At 32.1% G+C, this 19,938-nt stretch overlaps 1 protein-coding gene across 2 annotated transcripts; it reads left to right on the forward strand.

Annotated features, from left to right (window-relative positions):
• Window positions 1,942-6,534, forward strand: LOC109332371 (putative E3 ubiquitin-protein ligase LIN). Of its 2 annotated transcripts, none has more exons than XM_019567334.1 (7): window positions 1,942-3,156; window positions 3,291-3,435; window positions 3,527-4,491; window positions 4,606-4,753; window positions 4,963-5,220; window positions 5,432-5,741; window positions 6,364-6,534. In XM_019567334.1, exons 1-7 carry the CDS (start codon window positions 2,090-2,092, stop codon window positions 6,498-6,500), a joined length of 3,030 nt encoding a protein of 1,009 aa, XP_019422879.1. In that variant the 5' UTR covers window positions 1,942-2,089; the 3' UTR covers window positions 6,501-6,534. The 2 variants fall into 2 exon arrangements, with proteins under 2 accessions (XP_019422879.1, XP_019422880.1); XM_019567335.1 differs by having other exon boundaries at window positions 6,367-6,534.

Genomic DNA, 19,938 nt, shown 5'->3' on the forward strand with positions numbered 1-19,938 from the left:
ATGGCCTCCGAGTTGAATCTGTCCAGATAAGATCGGAGGGGTTCGTGTATCTCTTGTCGTATTCCGGACAGGGTGTATGAAGAACGGAGTTGTTCTTTGCTTGTTGTGAACCGGATGTTGGAGCCATTGGCGAGAGTGGCCTATTGATCAATACTATTTGGTGCAAGTCGTGTAAACCGCTGTAGGGCAGCGCGTTTCAGAGTGATGGGAAAGGTCCAGCACATGATAGGGCCAGTCACCTAGTGGAAAAGCATTGAGGCTTCAAAGGCATCTAAGTGATCATGTGGGTCAGTTGTTCCATCATACTGGTCGATGTTGTTTGGGCGGGTTAGGTGTTTAGGTAGTGGAGAAGACATGATTGCTTTAGTGAAAGGGTGTATTGCTCGTGAGGAGCTAGGGTTGGAGGGATTGGTTATCTGGGTGGTTTTTGTGTTTGGGGGAGCTACTAGTCTAGAAGCTTCGGCGGATTCTGCGGAGTGTTCATCGGCAACTGGTCGTGAAGGTCCGTTACTAGGTTCGAGTCTGTGTTGGCAAAGCTTGGCTAGTAGCTAGGCTTGTTGTTGGATGATTTGGCCTTGTTGTTAGATCATATGCAGGAGTTGTTGGATAATGGGTACCTTTGGGGTGAGGTTGGGGGATGACTTTGGGTGGTATGTTGATCAAAACATATTTCCACATAAAAATTCATATTTTTTCAAAACAAGACAAGTGATTTTAATCTTATACTTATTTCTAAAAAGGTTTAACATTATACAATTTCAATAATATTCATATTTATAAATTTGTTATATTTATCTATACTTCTATACTTACTATATATAAAATCAAAATTACAAATAATTACTATGACAAAAAATTTCACATTCCAAAATTACTCTTTTGTAACTCCTCCAATAATAACCATCATAAACTTCCAAATATTAATTTTATTCTTTTTCACAATATATCATTATACTTCCACACATTTTCTTATTTTTTATCTTTTCTTCTTCAATTCTATATTTGATTAATCTTCTTACATCTTTGGTCTCTGTTAAGTTTCTATGTAACATTTCTTATATTTAATTATTATTTTTAAAGAATATAACACAAAAATGATACATATCAGGAAAAATAAGAATGCGGGTCGATAAGCACGAAGTGCCGATCGACACACTAGTACTATATAGAGACAAAATATTATGTAACTATCATCATAGAGCAATTTCCATTTTCATGTTTTGTAGTTATTACTTTTTAATTTCTACAAAAAAAACCATGTAATCCTAAGTAATCACTATCAACATATTCAACATATTCTCACCTAATTGAACATTATAATAAAGACAAAAAATATAACATAAAATATACTAAATACAATATTTCAATTCTTCAAAATGAAATATATAAAAATTTGAGAGTGTCGTTAGTGTAAAAATTTATATTCAACCATTAAATCACCCACCATTTATTTAAAAAAATTTCTAAAAAGTTAATGATAATTAAATATGAATGATAAATGATATTGTGACAATGTATAAAACTAATATGTATATATATTTTGTTCTCAAAATGAAATACTTACACTATAAAATAAGAATGTTAGCAAGCATGAATTGTTTGTCCTAGTTGACTAGTTCATTATAACGTATATAAGTATAATATTCATATTATAATGCAGTCTCCTCGGATTAATTGTTAACGGATACACGGGTATCCGGTTTGCAAGTGGCTCCCTAAAGAAATGAATAGGCAATTTAACTTGTCTCAACCCGTTGAACCAAATAGTGTTTGACCTCACAGAATGTTACAAAATGAAATATTTAAGAGATAAAAATGTATCCACCAACTTCTAGAAATATTATACATTCTCATTACGTCATATATTATATATATATATATATATATATATATATATACTTTAAAAGATTCACCATCTATGCTTGATGATTAATCCAACACAATTTGTTTGTCTTCAGTTCTGCCTAAAGTAACCTCATTCATTGTCTTTATATCTCTCTGTCTCATTATCTATTAACTCCAAATTCTAAGAATGTGGTTTCAGTGAATCAGATCAAGTTTGATTCCACGACTCGAAGAGAAACAAGAAATGGCTTCACTGAGAGAACTTCTTACTGAAGAAGGCTTTGACCTTATAGTGTCTCCAAAATATCCAAACCTTAAACGATTGAAACAAAAACAAAAGCTTTCCCCAGAAACACCAGAGACAAAACCACTTCCTTTATACATATGCCATGATAGAAAAAACATTGATTGTTCCAACTCCAAGCATAAGGGAGTGAAAGCTAACATACAAAAAGGGTCTTTGTCATTTCATTCCAAAACCAAAAGGGTTGTTGGTTCTGTCTCTGAAACATTGAATTCTTCTAATTCATTGGTGTCATCGGTTTCAAGAACTATAGGACCTCTTATGGATGAAGTTACTATTAAAGCAGTGATTGCTATCCTGAGTGGCTACATTGGAAGATATATAAAAGATGGTTTTTTCAGGAAAAGGATAAGAGACAAGTGCAATTCTTACTTGGTTAGAAGAAGTAAGTATTCAGAATCAGATTATGAGATTCTTCTTAAAATGAAACTAGGCATGGAGAACATTGACAAGTTAGTACAAGGTCAAGGAACAAAGAAAGAGGTAATGATGGAAAGCTTAAGGAATTCCATTGAGCTTCTAAAAATAGTTGCTTCATTGAATTCTAAAACATCTAAGAATGGTTCAACTTGTGGGTTACCAAATTCACATCTTTCTGCTTGTACTCAGCTTTACATTGCAATAGTTTACAACCTTCAGAAGAATGAAAGGATTTGTGCTAGGCATATGCTGCAAGTGTTTTGTGATTCTTCATTCTTGGCTAGAACTTACTTGCTTCCTGATCTTTGGGAGCATTTATTTCTGCCCCATCTTCTCCATCTCAAAATATGGTATACCGAGGAGCTCGAGACAATTAAAGTTTCTAATGAATGTCATGGTAAGAAGGAAAAGAGAATGAAGTTGTTGAATAAAGTATATGATAACAAAGTGGACACAGGAACTACTATGTTTGCTTTGTATTACAAGCAGTGGCTTAAAGTTGGGGCTAATGAGCCTCCTCTTCCTATTGTCACATTGCCATCAAGGCCAAGTCACATATCATCAAGAAGAAGGACCAACCCGAACTTGTAAGTGACATGGACATCTTACATTCACTAGCCTAGTCAACATTTTACAAGAAACAAAATATGTATTGGTACTTTTTTTAGTCTATTTGGTAGTTAATTAGTTATGTGCTTTCATGTTTTGGTTTCCTGAATAGATACAGGGAAGTTTTTGGCCCCAAACTAGAGCATAAACCTACCAATCTTGCTGACCAAGGTGAATTGTTGAAAGTTAGATGGAGCTCAGGCTCGGAGACTGATGAAAATTTGGATATTGATGAAAACAACTGTAGTTCACTTCAGGTTTGCTTCAGTGCCTTCATTTTATAACAGGTTTTAAAATATTGAAATGCGTTAATTTTCAGAAAAAAAATCTCATTCTGGTGTTTGACAGAAAGAAGATGTGGTATCCTTTGAGACATCGTTAAGGCAAATCGACAAGAATCATGTTGAAATAAGGTCTGAGTCAGAGAAATTAGACTATTTTCAGTGCTTTTCTAGCAGGGCTTCACAAGCAGGAACCGTGGTGAACAGAAGCTATAGATCCAATGATGCTTCATTCAGAGAGGAAACAACTTTTCTTTCGAGTGAATTTGTTGGAGCTATTAGAACTTTATGTTCATCAGAAATTCTCAGCGAATGCGAATTTTCGATTCGTGTGATTACCAAAGTTTGGTTGAGTTCTCACGGTGATCCTCTCGTTCAAGAAGCCTTGACACAATCCAGTGTAATAGAGGGTATCCTAGGGGTATTATTTGCCTCTAGAGATGATGAAATTTTAGAATTGGCTATATCAGTTTTAGCAGAACTAGTAAGAAGGAACAATGCAATTAGAGAAACTATACTAAGCTCGGATACACATCTCGAAATCTTTGCGAGACTTCTAAGAAGCACTAGTCTATTTCTGAAAGCTGCAATTCTGCTATATTTGTTAAAGCCTCAGGTGAAACATATGTTATCATCAGAATGGGTGCCACTAGTACTTCAAGTGTTAGAATTTGGAGACAAAATGCTGACCCTCTTCACAGTACAATGCAATCCTCAAGTGGCAGCCATTTACTTTTTGGACCAACTTCTTACTGGTTTTGATGAAGATAAAAATTTCGAGAATGCGAGGAAGGTTGCTTCACTTGGGGGACTGACCCTGCTTATGAGAATAATTGAAGAAGGGGAGATTCATGACAGAAACAATGCTGCTTTGATAATTAACTATTGCATTCAAGCCGAACCAAGCTGTCGTAGTTTTCTAGCTGACAACATAAACAAGGCTTCTTTACTAGAACTTATTGTTCTTGGTCATAATAAAAACTCTAGTGGATGTGCCTTTTCTGTGCTTGTTGAGTTACTCTACATTGATAGGTATGTACTTTATTACTTATCTTCTCTCAGTTATCTTTTTTATTCTTTTTTCCCCTCTTTTTGATGACATGTTTTTTAATAGAAAGTGATGATTGTCTTTTGAAATCATACCAGAATCACCAATATTTTAAATTTCTTAAGGGGACTTAAAGATGGATGGGGTGCCTTAAACACAATGCACATTTTCTTCATTTACCTTCAGAGGGCTCCACTTGAAGAAAGGCCTTTAGTTGCAATGATATTGTTGATGCTTGACATTATGGTAATTCTTTTCAACTTAGTAAGAGTATAATATCTATGCACTATAAAGATTTAAATACGGTCGGTGCATAATTATCCAACTTCTATGACTTCAATTATTTTTCAAAATCGAACTTTTTGACTATTAGACTCTCCATTAGTCTATGATGAATATTTTTTTATGTTTAACATGTTGAAGAGTTCACAAATTGAATAACAATTTTGTTGCAGGAAGATCCTTGCAAATGCAGCAACTTATATAGAGCAGAAGCTATTGAGGCAGTAGTGAATGCTTTAAATTGTCAAATAAATAATGATGTAATAAAAGAGCAATCAGCCAGAGCTCTACTCTTATTAGCAGGCCACTTTTCTTATACAGGGGAGTCACTAATGGAAAAATCACTTTTACAACAAGCTGGTTTCCTAGAAAATTCATTACAAGATTCCTCTCATGGAAAGGAAATTTTTGTTCATAATTTAGCTCACAAGGTAAACTTTGGATTACAAATTTGCATTTTATTTTATAATGCTAAGTAGTAAGTAGTAAGTACTCATACCATATGAGTACAAAAAAATGAAGTTGTCCAAAATAGTCATTCAAATTAAATAACACTTTGAATTATTGTTATGTGATTGTTAAGTTAACTTTTTCTGTCTTTAGTTGTCAGAAACAATTGATTGGTTGCATGTTGTTGATTAGAATAAAGAGGAAGATGAAGATGAAAGTTGGAGAAAAAGAACAGCCAATGTCTTGTTAAAAAATGGAAACAAAACTTTACTAAGGGCACTTGCAAATTGTGTTGCTAATGGAATCCCAAGTTTAGCAAAAGCAAGCCTTGTAACAATTTCATGGTTGAGCAGCTACCTCCACTTAGTTGAAGATAGAAAGTTACCTCCATTGGTTTTATCAATCTTTATGCCACAGTTGGTGAAGTCATTGAATTATGATGAGGATATTAAAGCTAGAGTATTAGCTTCATATTCATTGCTATGCCTTGTAAAAAATTCAGGTATGAAAATTTTGCCATCTTCAAAGTTATGCTAACTTTTATGTTGTCCTAAAAGACTAATTGTTTTAGTTTTGTTTTCCATCTTTAGGTTTGTCATTATGCAAAAATCTTAGTTAAGTACCATCTAATAATTATATATTTTATCCTCTTAAATCACAAATGAAAAAATATTTTAAAATCTATGTACTGACAGTGTAAAAAAATTTTAACTGTGAGTACATCATCCGTAATTAATTTCTATTAATTTTGTTTGAGATTCAATGGTAATTAACAAATCAATAATGGACGATTACTGACAATGTAAAAAACTCTTACACTATCAGAGTATACATATTAAATCCATGTAAAATAATTTTTAAAAGTAAGTAGTACATTTTTATAATGGCCCCTAGAATCGTATATTATTTTATCTCAAATACTAGGTAATTATTTGAATGCTTAAGCAAGTAAGAATTATTTATTTGGCATCATAGCTCAAATCCAAACTCCCAATTAAAATATAAAAATTAGGAAGGAAGATTCAGAACATATTCTTGTTATAAATTCCACGCAGAATTTTATATCCTTGTTAGACAACTCTTCTTTTTATGATAATTTCTTCATTCTTTTGACAAATTTGTAGCAGGAAGCGTCTCTGTCCTACTTCCATTATTGGATAAAGACTCACTCAATCATCTACAAAATCTCTCCCTAGTGACATGGACCTCCAATGAGCTAATATCACTACTCTCAAAAACAAAAGGCAAAGCTTCATATTGAAACTCTTCCATCTTTTAGAGAGAAAAATGTATGGACTGATAGCGTAAAATATTTTTATATTGTATGTATAATTTATCATCTATATTTTATTATTATTGATTTTTAAGTATAAATAATACAAATCAATGGCGAATGATAAATCAATTATGTATAAATCTTTACACAAACGATAACATACATATTGAGTGATTAATTGGAATGAGTTCTATAAAGTTGGTTGGTTTGGAAGTGGCTAACTCTACCTACAAAAAGCATCTATTTCTTCCATTTTGTGTTAGCTTATGATTTCACAACCTGGAAAGTGTGTTTAGCTAAAGAAATCATCTAGAAATTGGAGCTAAAAAACACTACAAGTGGCTTAGGTGCTAAACCATATCCTATGTTAGTAGTTTCTTATTTATCTCAATATTATCTTTGTTCCTAGATTGCAAAACTTATCCAAAATATACAAGTATATCTTTCCAACTTAATTAACCCACTCACCTCAAAAGTGAATTATGAAGGAGGACAATATAGATGTTATAAAAAGGGTTACTTTTAAGTGTTACATGGATAACAATTTATCTCTAACGTGATTCTTCATGTGCACCTGTTTGATCTAGAGATTGTGACAGCATGAAATACCACGAGCTGTTTAAAGAAAGAATCTCTTAGTGGGAAAATCTCCATTTACTGTCAAGAACATTGGACAAACATCTCAAAACAACTTGGGACATAATTGGATATAATTATGTGAATATGATAGCGATAATTCATTAAATGCATCTTGCCCATGCGGAGAGAACGGGTATTTTATGCCACGGCTTAAATATTAAATTATGTGATACATATTGACTTATTAGCTACTAATAGACGTTAGTCTAGTATAAGGTCATGCTAGATTCCCAAAAGATCAAAAGATCAAGTTCAATTTTTGATATCAACACTTGTTGGAAGGTGATGACAACCATTAGGTTCATCTTAGGAAGGGCAACTACACATCCCGAAATGATTAATTCTTTAGTAATAGAGTGATGTATATCCTTTGTAGTACTAAAAAATACTGACACATTAGCTCCCTAAAATAATATTCTTTCATGTATACGTTGAGAAATTATTACATGGTACAAAATTAATTAGAGATGTAGTTGGGACCATTGGTCATACACCATGTAATAATTTCTTGAAGAGTTTAATATCAATGCATCATCAATGTAAAGTTTTTATATTGACAACACATTATCTATCATTTATTTATATTATTTGTGTTTAAAAGTCAATAATGATTAACACATAAATAATAAATGATACGTTGATAGCATAGAAACCACTTTACTATCGGTGTATACATATTAAATCTTTTCTTTCAATACCACTGCCTTTACTTTACCCGGTCATGTTAACACATAGCTTACTTTACACGACCTTATAATTCTTCTTGGTAATATGGATCTTGCAACGTTACATTTTGTTGATATTGACTTAACACCGGTTGATTATGATGCCCTTGTGTGATCTTTTTTCAATGAAAGAATGCTATCAATCGTGTTAACATGTCGGTAAATAAATACGTAATTAACTATCAACCATTATTTCATAAAGATGCATGCCCCGATAAGGAGGGCAAATATCACATGATTATAGGACTATGCTTAATGAATAAGACTCTTTATTATATTCATGCTTTATGCTTATATGCTTCTCGTCTTTGTCGGTAAACCACGTCTATTTGTGTTATATGAGTGAGGAATTAAAGTTCACGTTAGCTAGAAGAATTAAAGGAACTAAGGACGAATGATGTCTTTATTAAAGGTTGAGCCTGGAGAGACCCAATCACTAAATTTTTTGTGCCAAATGGTTCTAATACATGATATAATTAAGCAAGGTTTTAAATTCACTTTGACTACAATTCTACCATTGAGGTCTTTTAGGAAAATCCATAAATGTATCTCATTGCAATTACGGTCATAGCAGTTGTATTTTCCCCAAATAATCCACAATATTTATGATGAACGAAAGGTAATAACCACACCTGCAATTTATATTCACAGATAAGTCCGCAGATTTAACCTTGTCAAATGCATCCAATTGGTGTAAGATTGTTAATGCTCTTAGTGGGATTAATTAGGCACTACTAATTCCAACTTAATGGAATATTAATCAATTATAAAAAAATGTAAAACATATAATTAACTTATTAATTTCAAGAACGATCAAATCAAATGTAATATTAGAGTCTATACAAATTATACACAGTCCATTTATTAATGAAAATAAACGTTGAAGTATAGAAAAAAAAGATTTGACACTAGAGATTATATACTTATGTTCCTGACAATAATGAATTTTCACCATTTAGAAATATTGTTTAATACAAACAAATAAGCAAAGACCCTTTTGTCTCTCATCATAAGTTTGGTCTTGGTTGATTATACATAACATCTTAACTTCTATATATTCTGCAATGATCTAAATCTCCTATACAGAAGATTCATCACCCATAATCTATCTTTTTTCTTTTCTTTACAAAACTTAACACATTTTGTTGTTTGATGAAAATCTTGTACAAATAACAACAACAATCTAGATCAAAATACACTTCATTTTTATCTCTACTCTAATTAACAATCTAAGATCAATAGAATATGAAGATAGAGGAAATGAGAGCAAGATTTGAAAATGAATATGATAAACTTTTCTTTTCTCCAAGATTCTAACAAGTTCTTTCTTAAATTGAGAGGTTTAGCACATAATTGAATTTCTATTTTGTGAATTGAATGAATCTTGAAAGATTAAATAAGACTTTTGTTTCTCTCTTTTTTTGTACTAGATAATCGATTAAGGTTTAATCATAATTGATTATTGGTTTATTAAAACCTCTTAACTCATTATTATAACAAGTTAATCAATTAATCGTGGCTCAAAATTGTTTGTGGAAAAATGTGAATTTTCATATTCTGCTACTTGATCGATTACAAATCAGTCGTCTGGGGTAAAACTGTTGGACTTTGATTTGTAGAAAGCCATTAGTGAGAACTTTTGGGGTGTGAAATCTAAAAAACTCTCAAGTCTCACATAGAAGAGTTTAAAAAAACAACTTTCAAGTCTCATATTGGAGGGATGAGGAACTTGGAAAAAATCTCATGTTGTAAATAGAGGCATTCTCCCTCATTATAACTCGCCCCAAGTTGAATGCGCTTTCATTCAACTTTTTCTTTCTCCCTCATATTTTTCGCTGACGTATTTTCGGCAAACTTCTCCCCTTTCTTTCCGTGGCACTAAGAATTGGCACTGGTAGTCATATTGTGGTGGGTGTATTTGAGATCGGTTCTTACATTGTAGTAAGAATTTGATAACAAAGGTATGTGCTATTTTATTATAGGGACGGCGTGGTTGATAGTCTGCTTGCACATTTTGGGCAGTGCTAGGAAACGTCTTAAAGAGAGCGATATGGTCGTGACTCAGTCAGTAAGTATTATTTTGTGTCATTTATAGTTGTTGAAATCTACGGTAACAACAATTCTAAGACGTTTCTACTACAATGGCATTAGATAATATTACTGGACCAAACAACTTTAACCTTAACAAACCATTTTGGTTTGATGGGACTAACTTCAAACGGTGGCAACATAACTGGAAATTTTTCCTCACTATGAGAAAAGTTGTCTATGTTCTGACAACTAATGTCTTAGTGGTGTCGAAAAAAGCTGAAGAAAAAGAGGATAAGGATAAATTAGCTATTGATATAGCTCTTTGGAATGAAAATGATTACCGATATATGAATTTCATTTTGAACGGGTTATCTGATGATCTCTATGATTACTATAGCCCTATAAGTCTTCCAAATTAATTTGGTATGTACTTGAGAGAAAAATATGACACTGAGGAAGATGAGACTAAAAAGTATATTGTTAGTCGTTAGCTCAAGTATCATATGAATGATGATAAATCAGTAGATTCTCAGTCTATGAGATACATAGAATTGCTCATGAAATCATTTCTGATTGTATGGCCCTAGAGATTAAACTCATAGAGCCAATGAATGTTTATTCGTTGGGTATGCTGTAAATATCAATGCATACAGATTTTATGACTTTAACACAAAAATGATCATTGAGTCTAATGATGTTGACTTCAATAAAAAGAAATTACTTTTTAAATTGAGGAATAGTGGGGCACGTCAACTAGTCACATACCTGTGATTAGAGATAAGGATAAAAAAAATGAAACGTTTGAAATAAAACCTAGAAGAAGTAAGAGAACAAGAACTCCTAATGATTATAGACCTGATTATATGGTCTATATATTGGAAGAGAATCCATCAACTCTCCAAGCAGTTTTGACTTCTTTGGATGCTGGTTTGTGGCAAGAAGTCATGAATGATGAGATGGACTATCTAGAGTCTAACAAGAAACAAACTATTTTGGCTTAGTCCACTATGCAAGCTCACATGATAACACTAGTAACAACTACTAAAGAAGCAAGTTGTTTGAGAAGTTTGCTTGGAGAGATTTCCTATGGTAAAAATTGATACTAGTTGTGTTGATCCATTGTGATAGTACTGCGACTATTGCAAAAATTGAGAACCATTTTTATAATGGTAAGAAACGAAAACTATGTCGTAAGCACAAAACCATTAGAGAGTACTATCTACAGGATCTGTTAGAGTGGATCATGTACGCATTGAGAATAACTTAGCAAATCCATTAACGAAAGGACTAGTTAGAGATAAAGTTCATAATACTTCTAAGAGTACGAGACTATTGCTTTTAGAACGAGGATCACTCATGATGGTAACCCGACCTAAGTGACTGGAAATTCCAAGAAATAGGTTCAATCGTAATAACAAGTTGTGAAGTGATATGAGAATGAACATGCTATAAAATTATGAGAAACATGATTCATGCAGCATAAGTAAGGATGAGTTAAACTCTTAATGAGATCTATACTCTAATTGGAGTGGAGTACATAGGCTTCAATAGTACTTTTGATTGACTCATCTATGTGAATGTGGAAGTGGGGACCGCTTCATATGAAATTTTGGGGCATAAATTTCTAGAGCGTTCACTATATTGGAATAGACATGCATGAATATTAAAGCACGGGCTTTACAAAATACATATTTGAAAAGGTTGTGTGTGGTTTGATGCTAGAGATAGAGTTCAAGACTACGAGTCACCCTAGTAAAATCTAGATCGTATTCATTATGCAAATGTTCAAGTTACATGACATCTTTGTTTATGCACAATCTTATTGAGACCACATAAATTCTCGAAAATCATTTTCTTAATTTCAAGTGGGGGATTGTTGGAAGTTAGTTTGCTGAAAGCCATTAGTAGGAAATTTTGGGTGTGAAATCTAAAAAACTCTCAAGTCTCATAAAGAAGAGTTTTGAAAAAAAACTCCCAAGTCCCACATTGGAGAGATGAGGAACTTGGAAAAAAATCTCATGTTATAAATAGAGGCATTCCCCCTTATTACAACTCGCCCCAAGTTGAATGCGCTTTCATTCAACTTTTTCTTTCTCCCTCATATTTTCCGTCGTCGCATTTCTGGCAAACTTCTCCCCCTTTCTTTATGTGGCACTAAGAATAGGCACAAACAGCCAAATTATTGGAATTTCAAGTACTGGCACTAGTACTCAATATTGAGGGAAAAGAATTGGCACGGGTAGCCATATTGTGGGCATTTCGAGAATTGGCATCGGTAGTTAGATTGTGGGAAAAGAATTGGCACGATTAGTTATATTGTGGGAATTTCGAGAATTGACACTAGTACCCATGTTGTGAGAATTTCGAGAATTGACACTGGTAGTCACATTGTGGTGAATATATTCGAGATTGGTTCTTACAGTGCAGTAAGAATTTGATAACAAAGATCTGAGCTGTTTTATCCTGAAGACGGCATGATTGATAGTCTGCTTGCACATTTTGAGCAGTGTGATGAAACATCTTAAAGACAGCGATCTGGTCGTGACTTAGCTAATAAGTACTATTTCGTGCCATTTATAATTGTTGCATGCTACGGTAACAACAAAAACTCAACATTTTAGCTTAATCATCATATCTATCTTCATATGCAATTCCTAATTAAGTCAATGATATGAGATGCATGACCTACCCATCATTACATCTTAGACCTATGAAATATTAGAAAAATGTATACTTATATATGTAAATTGTTGTCTCCATCAAAGCCATGCCATCCATAGCTTTCAATCTCATATCCATTTAAGCCTTAAGCTCTCAACAATGGCACTACATGTCGTTGTCACATCACTTTCTCAACCATGTCATCATCACACCTCGTATATCTGGTGAAGATGACGACAGTTAAGCCAAGGGTAGTGTTGTTTTTGTGAGTGGCTGAAAGAAAATGGCATTTGAGGGTGTAAGGGTTTGTGAGAAGCTATGGTTGTGACTCGCACACATCAGCATAGTGCGTCAAGAATAGGAGACTGAAAAGGGTTATTGGTTCTCTTATTTTGTCTACTCAATCTGCATTTATCGAGAATATGAGTATTTTTATGTGGTTGTTGTTGTTAATGAAGTTATTCACTTACTGGAGAAAGAAGGAGAGGGGTGTATTCTATTCAAGTAGATTTTGAGAGGGCTAATGACTCGATTAATTGGGAATTTATGGATTACATGATGGAGAGACTCAGTTTTCCATCTAAGTGGAGGAAGTAAATTAAAGTTTTTCCTTTTTCATTCTTGATGTCGGTTTTGATTAATGGGTCTCCTTCTAATCAGTTTCCAATATCTAAAGGAATCCATCAAGGGAACCTAGTGGCTTCTTTTCTTTTTTAATGATTGTTGAAGGGTTCTCCGGGTTAATTAGTGTGGATTTGGAAAGGGGGTTCTTTCAGGGGTTTAAGGTTGGAAGGAATCAGATTGAAGTTTCTAACCTGCAATTTTTTTATGATACCATGGTGGTGTGTACTCCTTCTTCGGATAATATCTGGTGTTTGAAGAGTATTCTTAGATGTTTCGAGTTGGTATCTATGAACATCCAATTTTTTCCAGCCCAGAAAAGGCCCAAAACATTTTAATAGAAAAATAATAAATTTTATTTATTTTGGTATTTTCCGAAATTTTAATATTTAATAAATAAAAATAATTAAACTATTTTTATGAAATTTTTATAATCATTTTCGAAATTATTAAATTAATTAAATTTAAGTTATTGAGAATATCCTTTTAGAAGCTTTATTTTCAAAAATAAAAAATAAAAACATATAACAAAACAAAATAAATTAATGTTGTTATGGTTTCTAAATCTAAGTGATTAGGTTAACTAAAAATTCAAAAAATAATATACTAAATATATGTTGATAAGGTTCCTAAATCTAGGTGATTGATTTAACCAAAAATTCAAAATAATAAAAATAAGAAAAATTAATTAAATTAAAGTAGACCCTTAAAAAGCCTATAATCATTATTCTAAAAAAAGGGATAAACATTATATTTTATAATTATTTAATTTTTATATTTTCGAATTTATTATAAAATAAATAAAAGATAATTAAAAAGATTTTTTATTAATTTTTATAATTAAATTCGAATTTATAAAATAATTAAGATAAGTGATATATTCTAAATATCCATTTTGAATTCCAAATAAACAAAAATTAATTTTTTATTTTTATTTTTTCGGAAATATAATTATAAAAAATTAAAAAATATTCACATATAATTATTTATTATTTTTTCGGAATTTATAGAATATAGAAAATAATTAAAATATATTTAATTATGTTTTAATTAGATTTTTCAACAAAAAAAAAGCACCAAGTCAAATATGAATTGGTGGGTGGTTTAGATCCCACAAAAAAGGGGGAAGTGGACTATCAAAATAAATTTCTGTTTAGCAATTGTTTAGGGATTAAGTGGTTATTCGTTTAGTATAAATAGGGTTATTAGAATTAGGTTTTTTTTTTCTTCTTCTTTTTCTTCTTTGGGGTTCCAAAAAAATACTCTATAAACTATACATTATAAACATTGAAATGCACTAGAAATACACAGTGAGAATGTCTTTTGTTTAAGATATCACGTGGGACACTGAAAGTGCAAAGATGAGAGATCCAGTGTGGGTGAGAGCATTTTTGGCTCTATGCAGTCATTTTAACAACAATCCAGAGCTATGGATTTTGCATATTTTTTCCTGCCATCAAGTTGACTCCACTCTCTCCAATTACAAGGCGAAGCATGTCCCAATTCCACTGCACCCGTCCACACTTAATCTGCACACCCACAGGAACAATGGATCTCCTACCAGTAAGACCACGTTCTATCCCGTGCACCCTACAGATCTACTAGCCAGGACGCGCCACGTGTCCAAGCATGTCAAGTCTTCAAGCTTCATCCAGTCACCTCCTCCCATGTGTCCCACAAACTCTTAGGTTATCCACACACTAACCCAATTTTATCAATGCATTTTCTACCATTCCATAGGCAATTAGATATCATTTTTCTTAACAATTCTATTTTTTTCTTTTACTAGTTAAACTATACAATGTTGTTAACAAATAAATGTCAATTTATTTTTTTTCTAAATAATTCATAAATAATTTCATTAATTATGTTATACATTAATTAATATTAATAGTAACCAATTAATAATATAATTAGTTATGGAATAAGTTACTAATAACAAATAAGAAAATCATTTTTATGTAGATAATAATCAACCAATATTTTTATGTTTTTTTTTACAATTAAATAAATCTTTTAATTTTTGTAAATAATTAAAATTACTTGATTAACAAAAATTTGAACATTTTTTATAACTAAAATTACTTGATTAAAATTACTTGATTAACAAGTACTTCTTCAAAAAAAAATTTGAGAATTAATCAAAGATGGAGAAAATGTCGTCCTGGAGGCCTCTTTCTTCTCAAATCATCTTCGAAAGGCTGCGCTACGTCGATTCTTTTCAATCGATTAAATCTCAAAATTGATTAAATTCTATTTTCTTAATTAAATAAGTAACAAAAATTAAACAAATAAAAACTTTTTTCAACAATAAATAAACATGCACAATAAACATTTTAGACTAAAAATATATTTTCTTTAATTAAAATACACTAAACCAACAAACCATTTTCTACTTAAAGAACTACGTAAGTCTTGATCATCTTAATAGGGGTATGTAGGACCAAAGTCAATATTGTGAGACACAATACTAAAAATAAATATTTTTTTCATAATGATTAACTAATTAATCATAAAATTTAATAATAATAATAATAATAAAGTCATATATTTTAATGAAGGGTACCGCTTAAGGCGGACGGGTAAGGTGCTAATACCTTCCCTACCTTGTAATCGACTCCCAAACCTGGATATCAAAAATCCAAAAGCCCAAGGCAATTGGGCTTAAAGTATTTTTCTACATTTTTAACTATAAAATGTAGTGGCGACTCTAAACAAAGTCGTGCAGCCGAAAATCGGGGCGCGACAGTATCCTATATGAAGGTCAAATATAACAAGAGTTCTCTTTTTGGTGTGAATGTAGCTCATGATGGGTAGGTTTGTATAAACCTAAGAAAGTTGGGGGTTTATGTGTTAAAAATATTGCAGTCTTTAATGAGTTTCTCCTAGCTAAGTGGAGGTGGAGATTGCTTTTGGAGTCGCATGCCTTATGGGTTAGGGTTCTTAGATCTAAATATGTTGTTTTAGATTTGTGGGGTAATTGTGAGATGGGGTCAGGTTGTTGTAAGGACTTGGGGAAGGTGGGGTATAGTGTAGGGAGTATAGAGAATTGGTTTGCTGATAATGTCAGAAAAAGTATTGGTGATGGTTGTGATTTTAGCTTTTGGGGAGATGTTTGGTGCGGACAACATAGCCTTAAAGATACAAACAATGATCGTCTCCATTAATGGAGAGGCAAGTACTTGAAATTTAGATATGTTTTCAATGGCAAAAGTATTATTACATTGTATATAAAAGGATAAAATGTATTATCACGTTATTGTTTCCTTTGTTTTTTGTAGTATTTGTCTATCCATTAATGAAGAAGATCCTTACTCTAAAAATACATATCCTAGACTTCATAAAATTGCAGCTGCAATAGTGGCTGATTCTGGAAAATGGGTTTTAGGAGTATGGATGTGGTAACTGTCTTATAGACGTCCTCTTTTTGTTTGGGAGGGGGAGCTGGAGAAGGATTTACTAGAGGTGTTGCTACCTTATTCGTACATGGTTGTCTATGTGGATTCTTGGAAGTGGAACCTTTCTAAATCGAGTGTGTTTGATGTGAAATTGTGTATTCGAGCCCATTGAAATTTGTTCAATCAGATAAAGGGAGGTTATTGAACAAAGTGGGGATTAAGTGGGCACCTTTAAAGGTGTGTTGCTTTTTTTTGGAGAGTACTCTGTGAAAAAGTTGCAGTTAAATTGGAATTGGGTAAGAGGTGTATAATTCCAGACGAAGCTGAATTGGCTTGTACATTCTATCATAATCACATGGAAATCATTGATCACCTATTCATCTATTGTACTTTATCTGATCAGATTTGGAGTGGTTTCTTCAAGTGGCTAAACATTCAAAAATCTCTTATATTAATTGTGTGTCTATGTTTCTGAAGTTCCTATCCTTGTGTCCGGTTGGAAAAGGTTACAAGATTTGAATTATGTTTTGCTTTGCTGTAATTTGGTCTACTTGGTTGATGAGAAATGAGATTATTTTGTGGGAGAAGGAGTGCAGCTACATTGTTGTCATGGACGCAATAAAAGTTATCTTGGTTGTGGTTCTCTGCGATAGTTACATTTAATTAGTATAATTTTCAGAATTGGTGTATGGACCTTGGCTGTGTATTTTGTCCTCTGTTTAGACAGTGCCTTTAGCATATTTTTTCTCTGTTTTCTGCTGTCTTTTTCTAGTGCAGCTATTGTTCTATTTTGTTTCATTTGTGGCTACTTTTCACGGCAATGTTATGGTGTTTTTTTTCTTTGTTGGTAATGGGGTTAGAACCCCTTCTACTTTTTTAATGTCACATCTTTGCTTAGCAAAAAAAAAACATGGTGCGTCAACAATAACTAAGGGCTAGGATATGGTGGTCGCATAAATATTACTTCCAGTGCTGGTCATTATACATGACGCAACCTTCAATATGTAACTCAGATTTAGAGGTGACAAGGTGAAAGGCAAATTAGCGATTAAGAAAATGATTTAATTTGGAACCACTCATAACAAAGGAGTGTACATTAATTATTGAATTAGCAATATAGTTGAGAAATTGATAATGTAACAAGTAATTATTAAGATGTCCTTGCACCATTCCCCTAATTTGTAATCAAAATATGTTATGGCCACCTATAACTATTGTTGAAGACCATCCACCAATTTTGTAGTCTTATATATATAATTTAGATAATCTTTTTAAAAAATTTGATTTTGATTTAATAGCTTTTAATTAAATAAGAAGTTATTTTGTGCTATGTAAAACAAAACAAAAAAAGCAGTTTAGCAATAAAAATACAGATCACATAATTATTAAGAATGTCGAGTATAATTGATAAATGGACATGCTACTTAAACATAATGTTTGGAATTTTATTACTTTTCTATTTTTTTTTTAAATAGCAAATGGTCAAAGTAAACAACCCTTATTTGAAAATAGGAGTTGATTAAAACAAAAAATCTTGAGTTACCATAAAAAAAATTAGTGATGACAACCTCAATGAGCTGCCTTTGAATTAGGATTATTTTAACTTGAAATTAAGAACTTTATAAATCAGAATTCATTTTTGGTATTGATAGAGATTTTTAGGATAATTTTAAATTTGTGGGGAAAGATGGAAAAGATATGAATATGGAGACGACACAAGCTCAAGAGCTTGATAAGTCAATGATATTCACCACAACGAAAGATCATTGATAAGAATTTAGACGTCACACTGAGAGGGTGATGAATCTTAGAACGCCACAAGAATAAGGATCATGATAAGTTCGAATTGATGAGCTTTGACTCAACCTTAGGCATTTAATCCAATTTTTCTCAAAAACAAACTTAACTTTATTAATGAATAAGCAAAATTATAAATAAACAGATTTGCCTTGCTGAAAATATAAAGATAAGATCTAATTTAACAAATTGAAATCTAAAGATAAAACCATAACTAACATAATCCTAACAAGCCTAATCTAATTCGATTTGATCAATTTCAGTTGGATTGAGTTGTTGAATGGTTGAAGATTTGGATTTGAATTAGCCTTGAAAATTCCTCTAATTAATCTGGCCGAATTTAATCATAGAATTTCCTTGCTTGAGTGGACTTGATCATATTATCTTCATCCCTTAAGTATAGCCACAAGTTGGTTCTGAAATTGAAAGTCAAGTAGAGCCTTGACTTGTTCCAATCAGCCTCTTATCATCTACTTAATTTGCGCATTGCCTTATCCTGAGGAGTCACAATATGTTGATTAAACCAGTCTGATTTGGCCAAGGAAATTGAAAAAATCTCCCTATTTATCTTTTAAGCCTTGCATATTTGTAGTTGTGCCCTCTTCTGCTCTTACATCTTTCCTATTTTCATGCCACTTTGTTTATGTTACACCACTTAGCCACTATGGGCCAAATTACAAGGAAATAAATAATTTCTCAATCCCTAAAATACATCAAATTAAATACTAAAATACTTGAATGAAAAATAAACATAAATCCTAAGACTACATGAGAATAAAATTCTCATTTTTTAATAACAATGCAAATAAAATAAACCAAACTATGCTACAAATTATTTGCAAGAACATGGCCTCCAAAAATCATAGGTCGCCCCCCTTGGTTTACATCATACCCTCCTTCTTGAAAAGAATTTGTCCTCAAATTTGAGGTACCATCACCTCCTGGATCAAAGACCATCTTCTTAAATTGTTTGAACCAATTCTCCACATATTCATCATTGGTTATACCCCTGATGAATAGTCCAGCAATAACGCATGCACCAAAAATTAATTTTGTGAGGAAACGTTCATCCTTAGAAAACTCCGTAAGAGTTGAGTCATCAAGGCTTGTCCTAATCACATCCATATGAACAACTTGTCCAATATAAAAGTCAGCCTCCAAAAAGTGTGGATGAATAGGTGTTTCTTCTTTAATAAGGATCACTCCAAAATCTTGTGAATAAAACTAGGCAAAGACTTGTTAGTAGGTGTGAACACCCATTTTTGTCTGGCCCAAGAAAAAGCCCAAGTCATTTAAAAAATAATAAGTTTTCCATGTCAAGAAAATACGAATAAAATATAAGCACTAAAAGCAATTTTTTGGGCCACCATAGGCCCACATGTCATCTTCCAAAATAAAAAAGAATATAAAAAGTATGAGAAAAATGTTTTTGTAAAAGAAAAAAACTTTTTTTTATTATTTTCGGAATTCAAAATCATAATAACTAATAATAAAAAAAAAATGTTTTTTTATTTTATTATTTTTCGGAATTCAAAATCATAATAACTAATA

The sequence above is a fragment of the Lupinus angustifolius genome, chromosome LG18 (genome assembly GCF_001865875.1).
Source record: "Lupinus angustifolius cultivar Tanjil chromosome LG18, LupAngTanjil_v1.0, whole genome shotgun sequence".
Taxonomy (NCBI): Eukaryota; Viridiplantae; Streptophyta; class Magnoliopsida; order Fabales; family Fabaceae; genus Lupinus; species Lupinus angustifolius.

Coding starts and splice junctions, on each gene's coding strand:
- LOC109332371 (XM_019567334.1), top strand. CDS start 2,090: ATGGCTTCACTGAGAGAACTTCTTACTGAAGAAGGCTTTGACCTTATA. Junction 3,157..3,290: donor AGAAGGACCAACCCGAACTT/GTAAGTGACATG, acceptor TTTCCTGAATAG/ATACAGGGAAGTTTTTGGCC. Junction 4,492..4,605: donor GAGTTACTCTACATTGATAG/GTATGTACTTTA, acceptor AAATCATACCAG/AATCACCAATATTTTAAATT.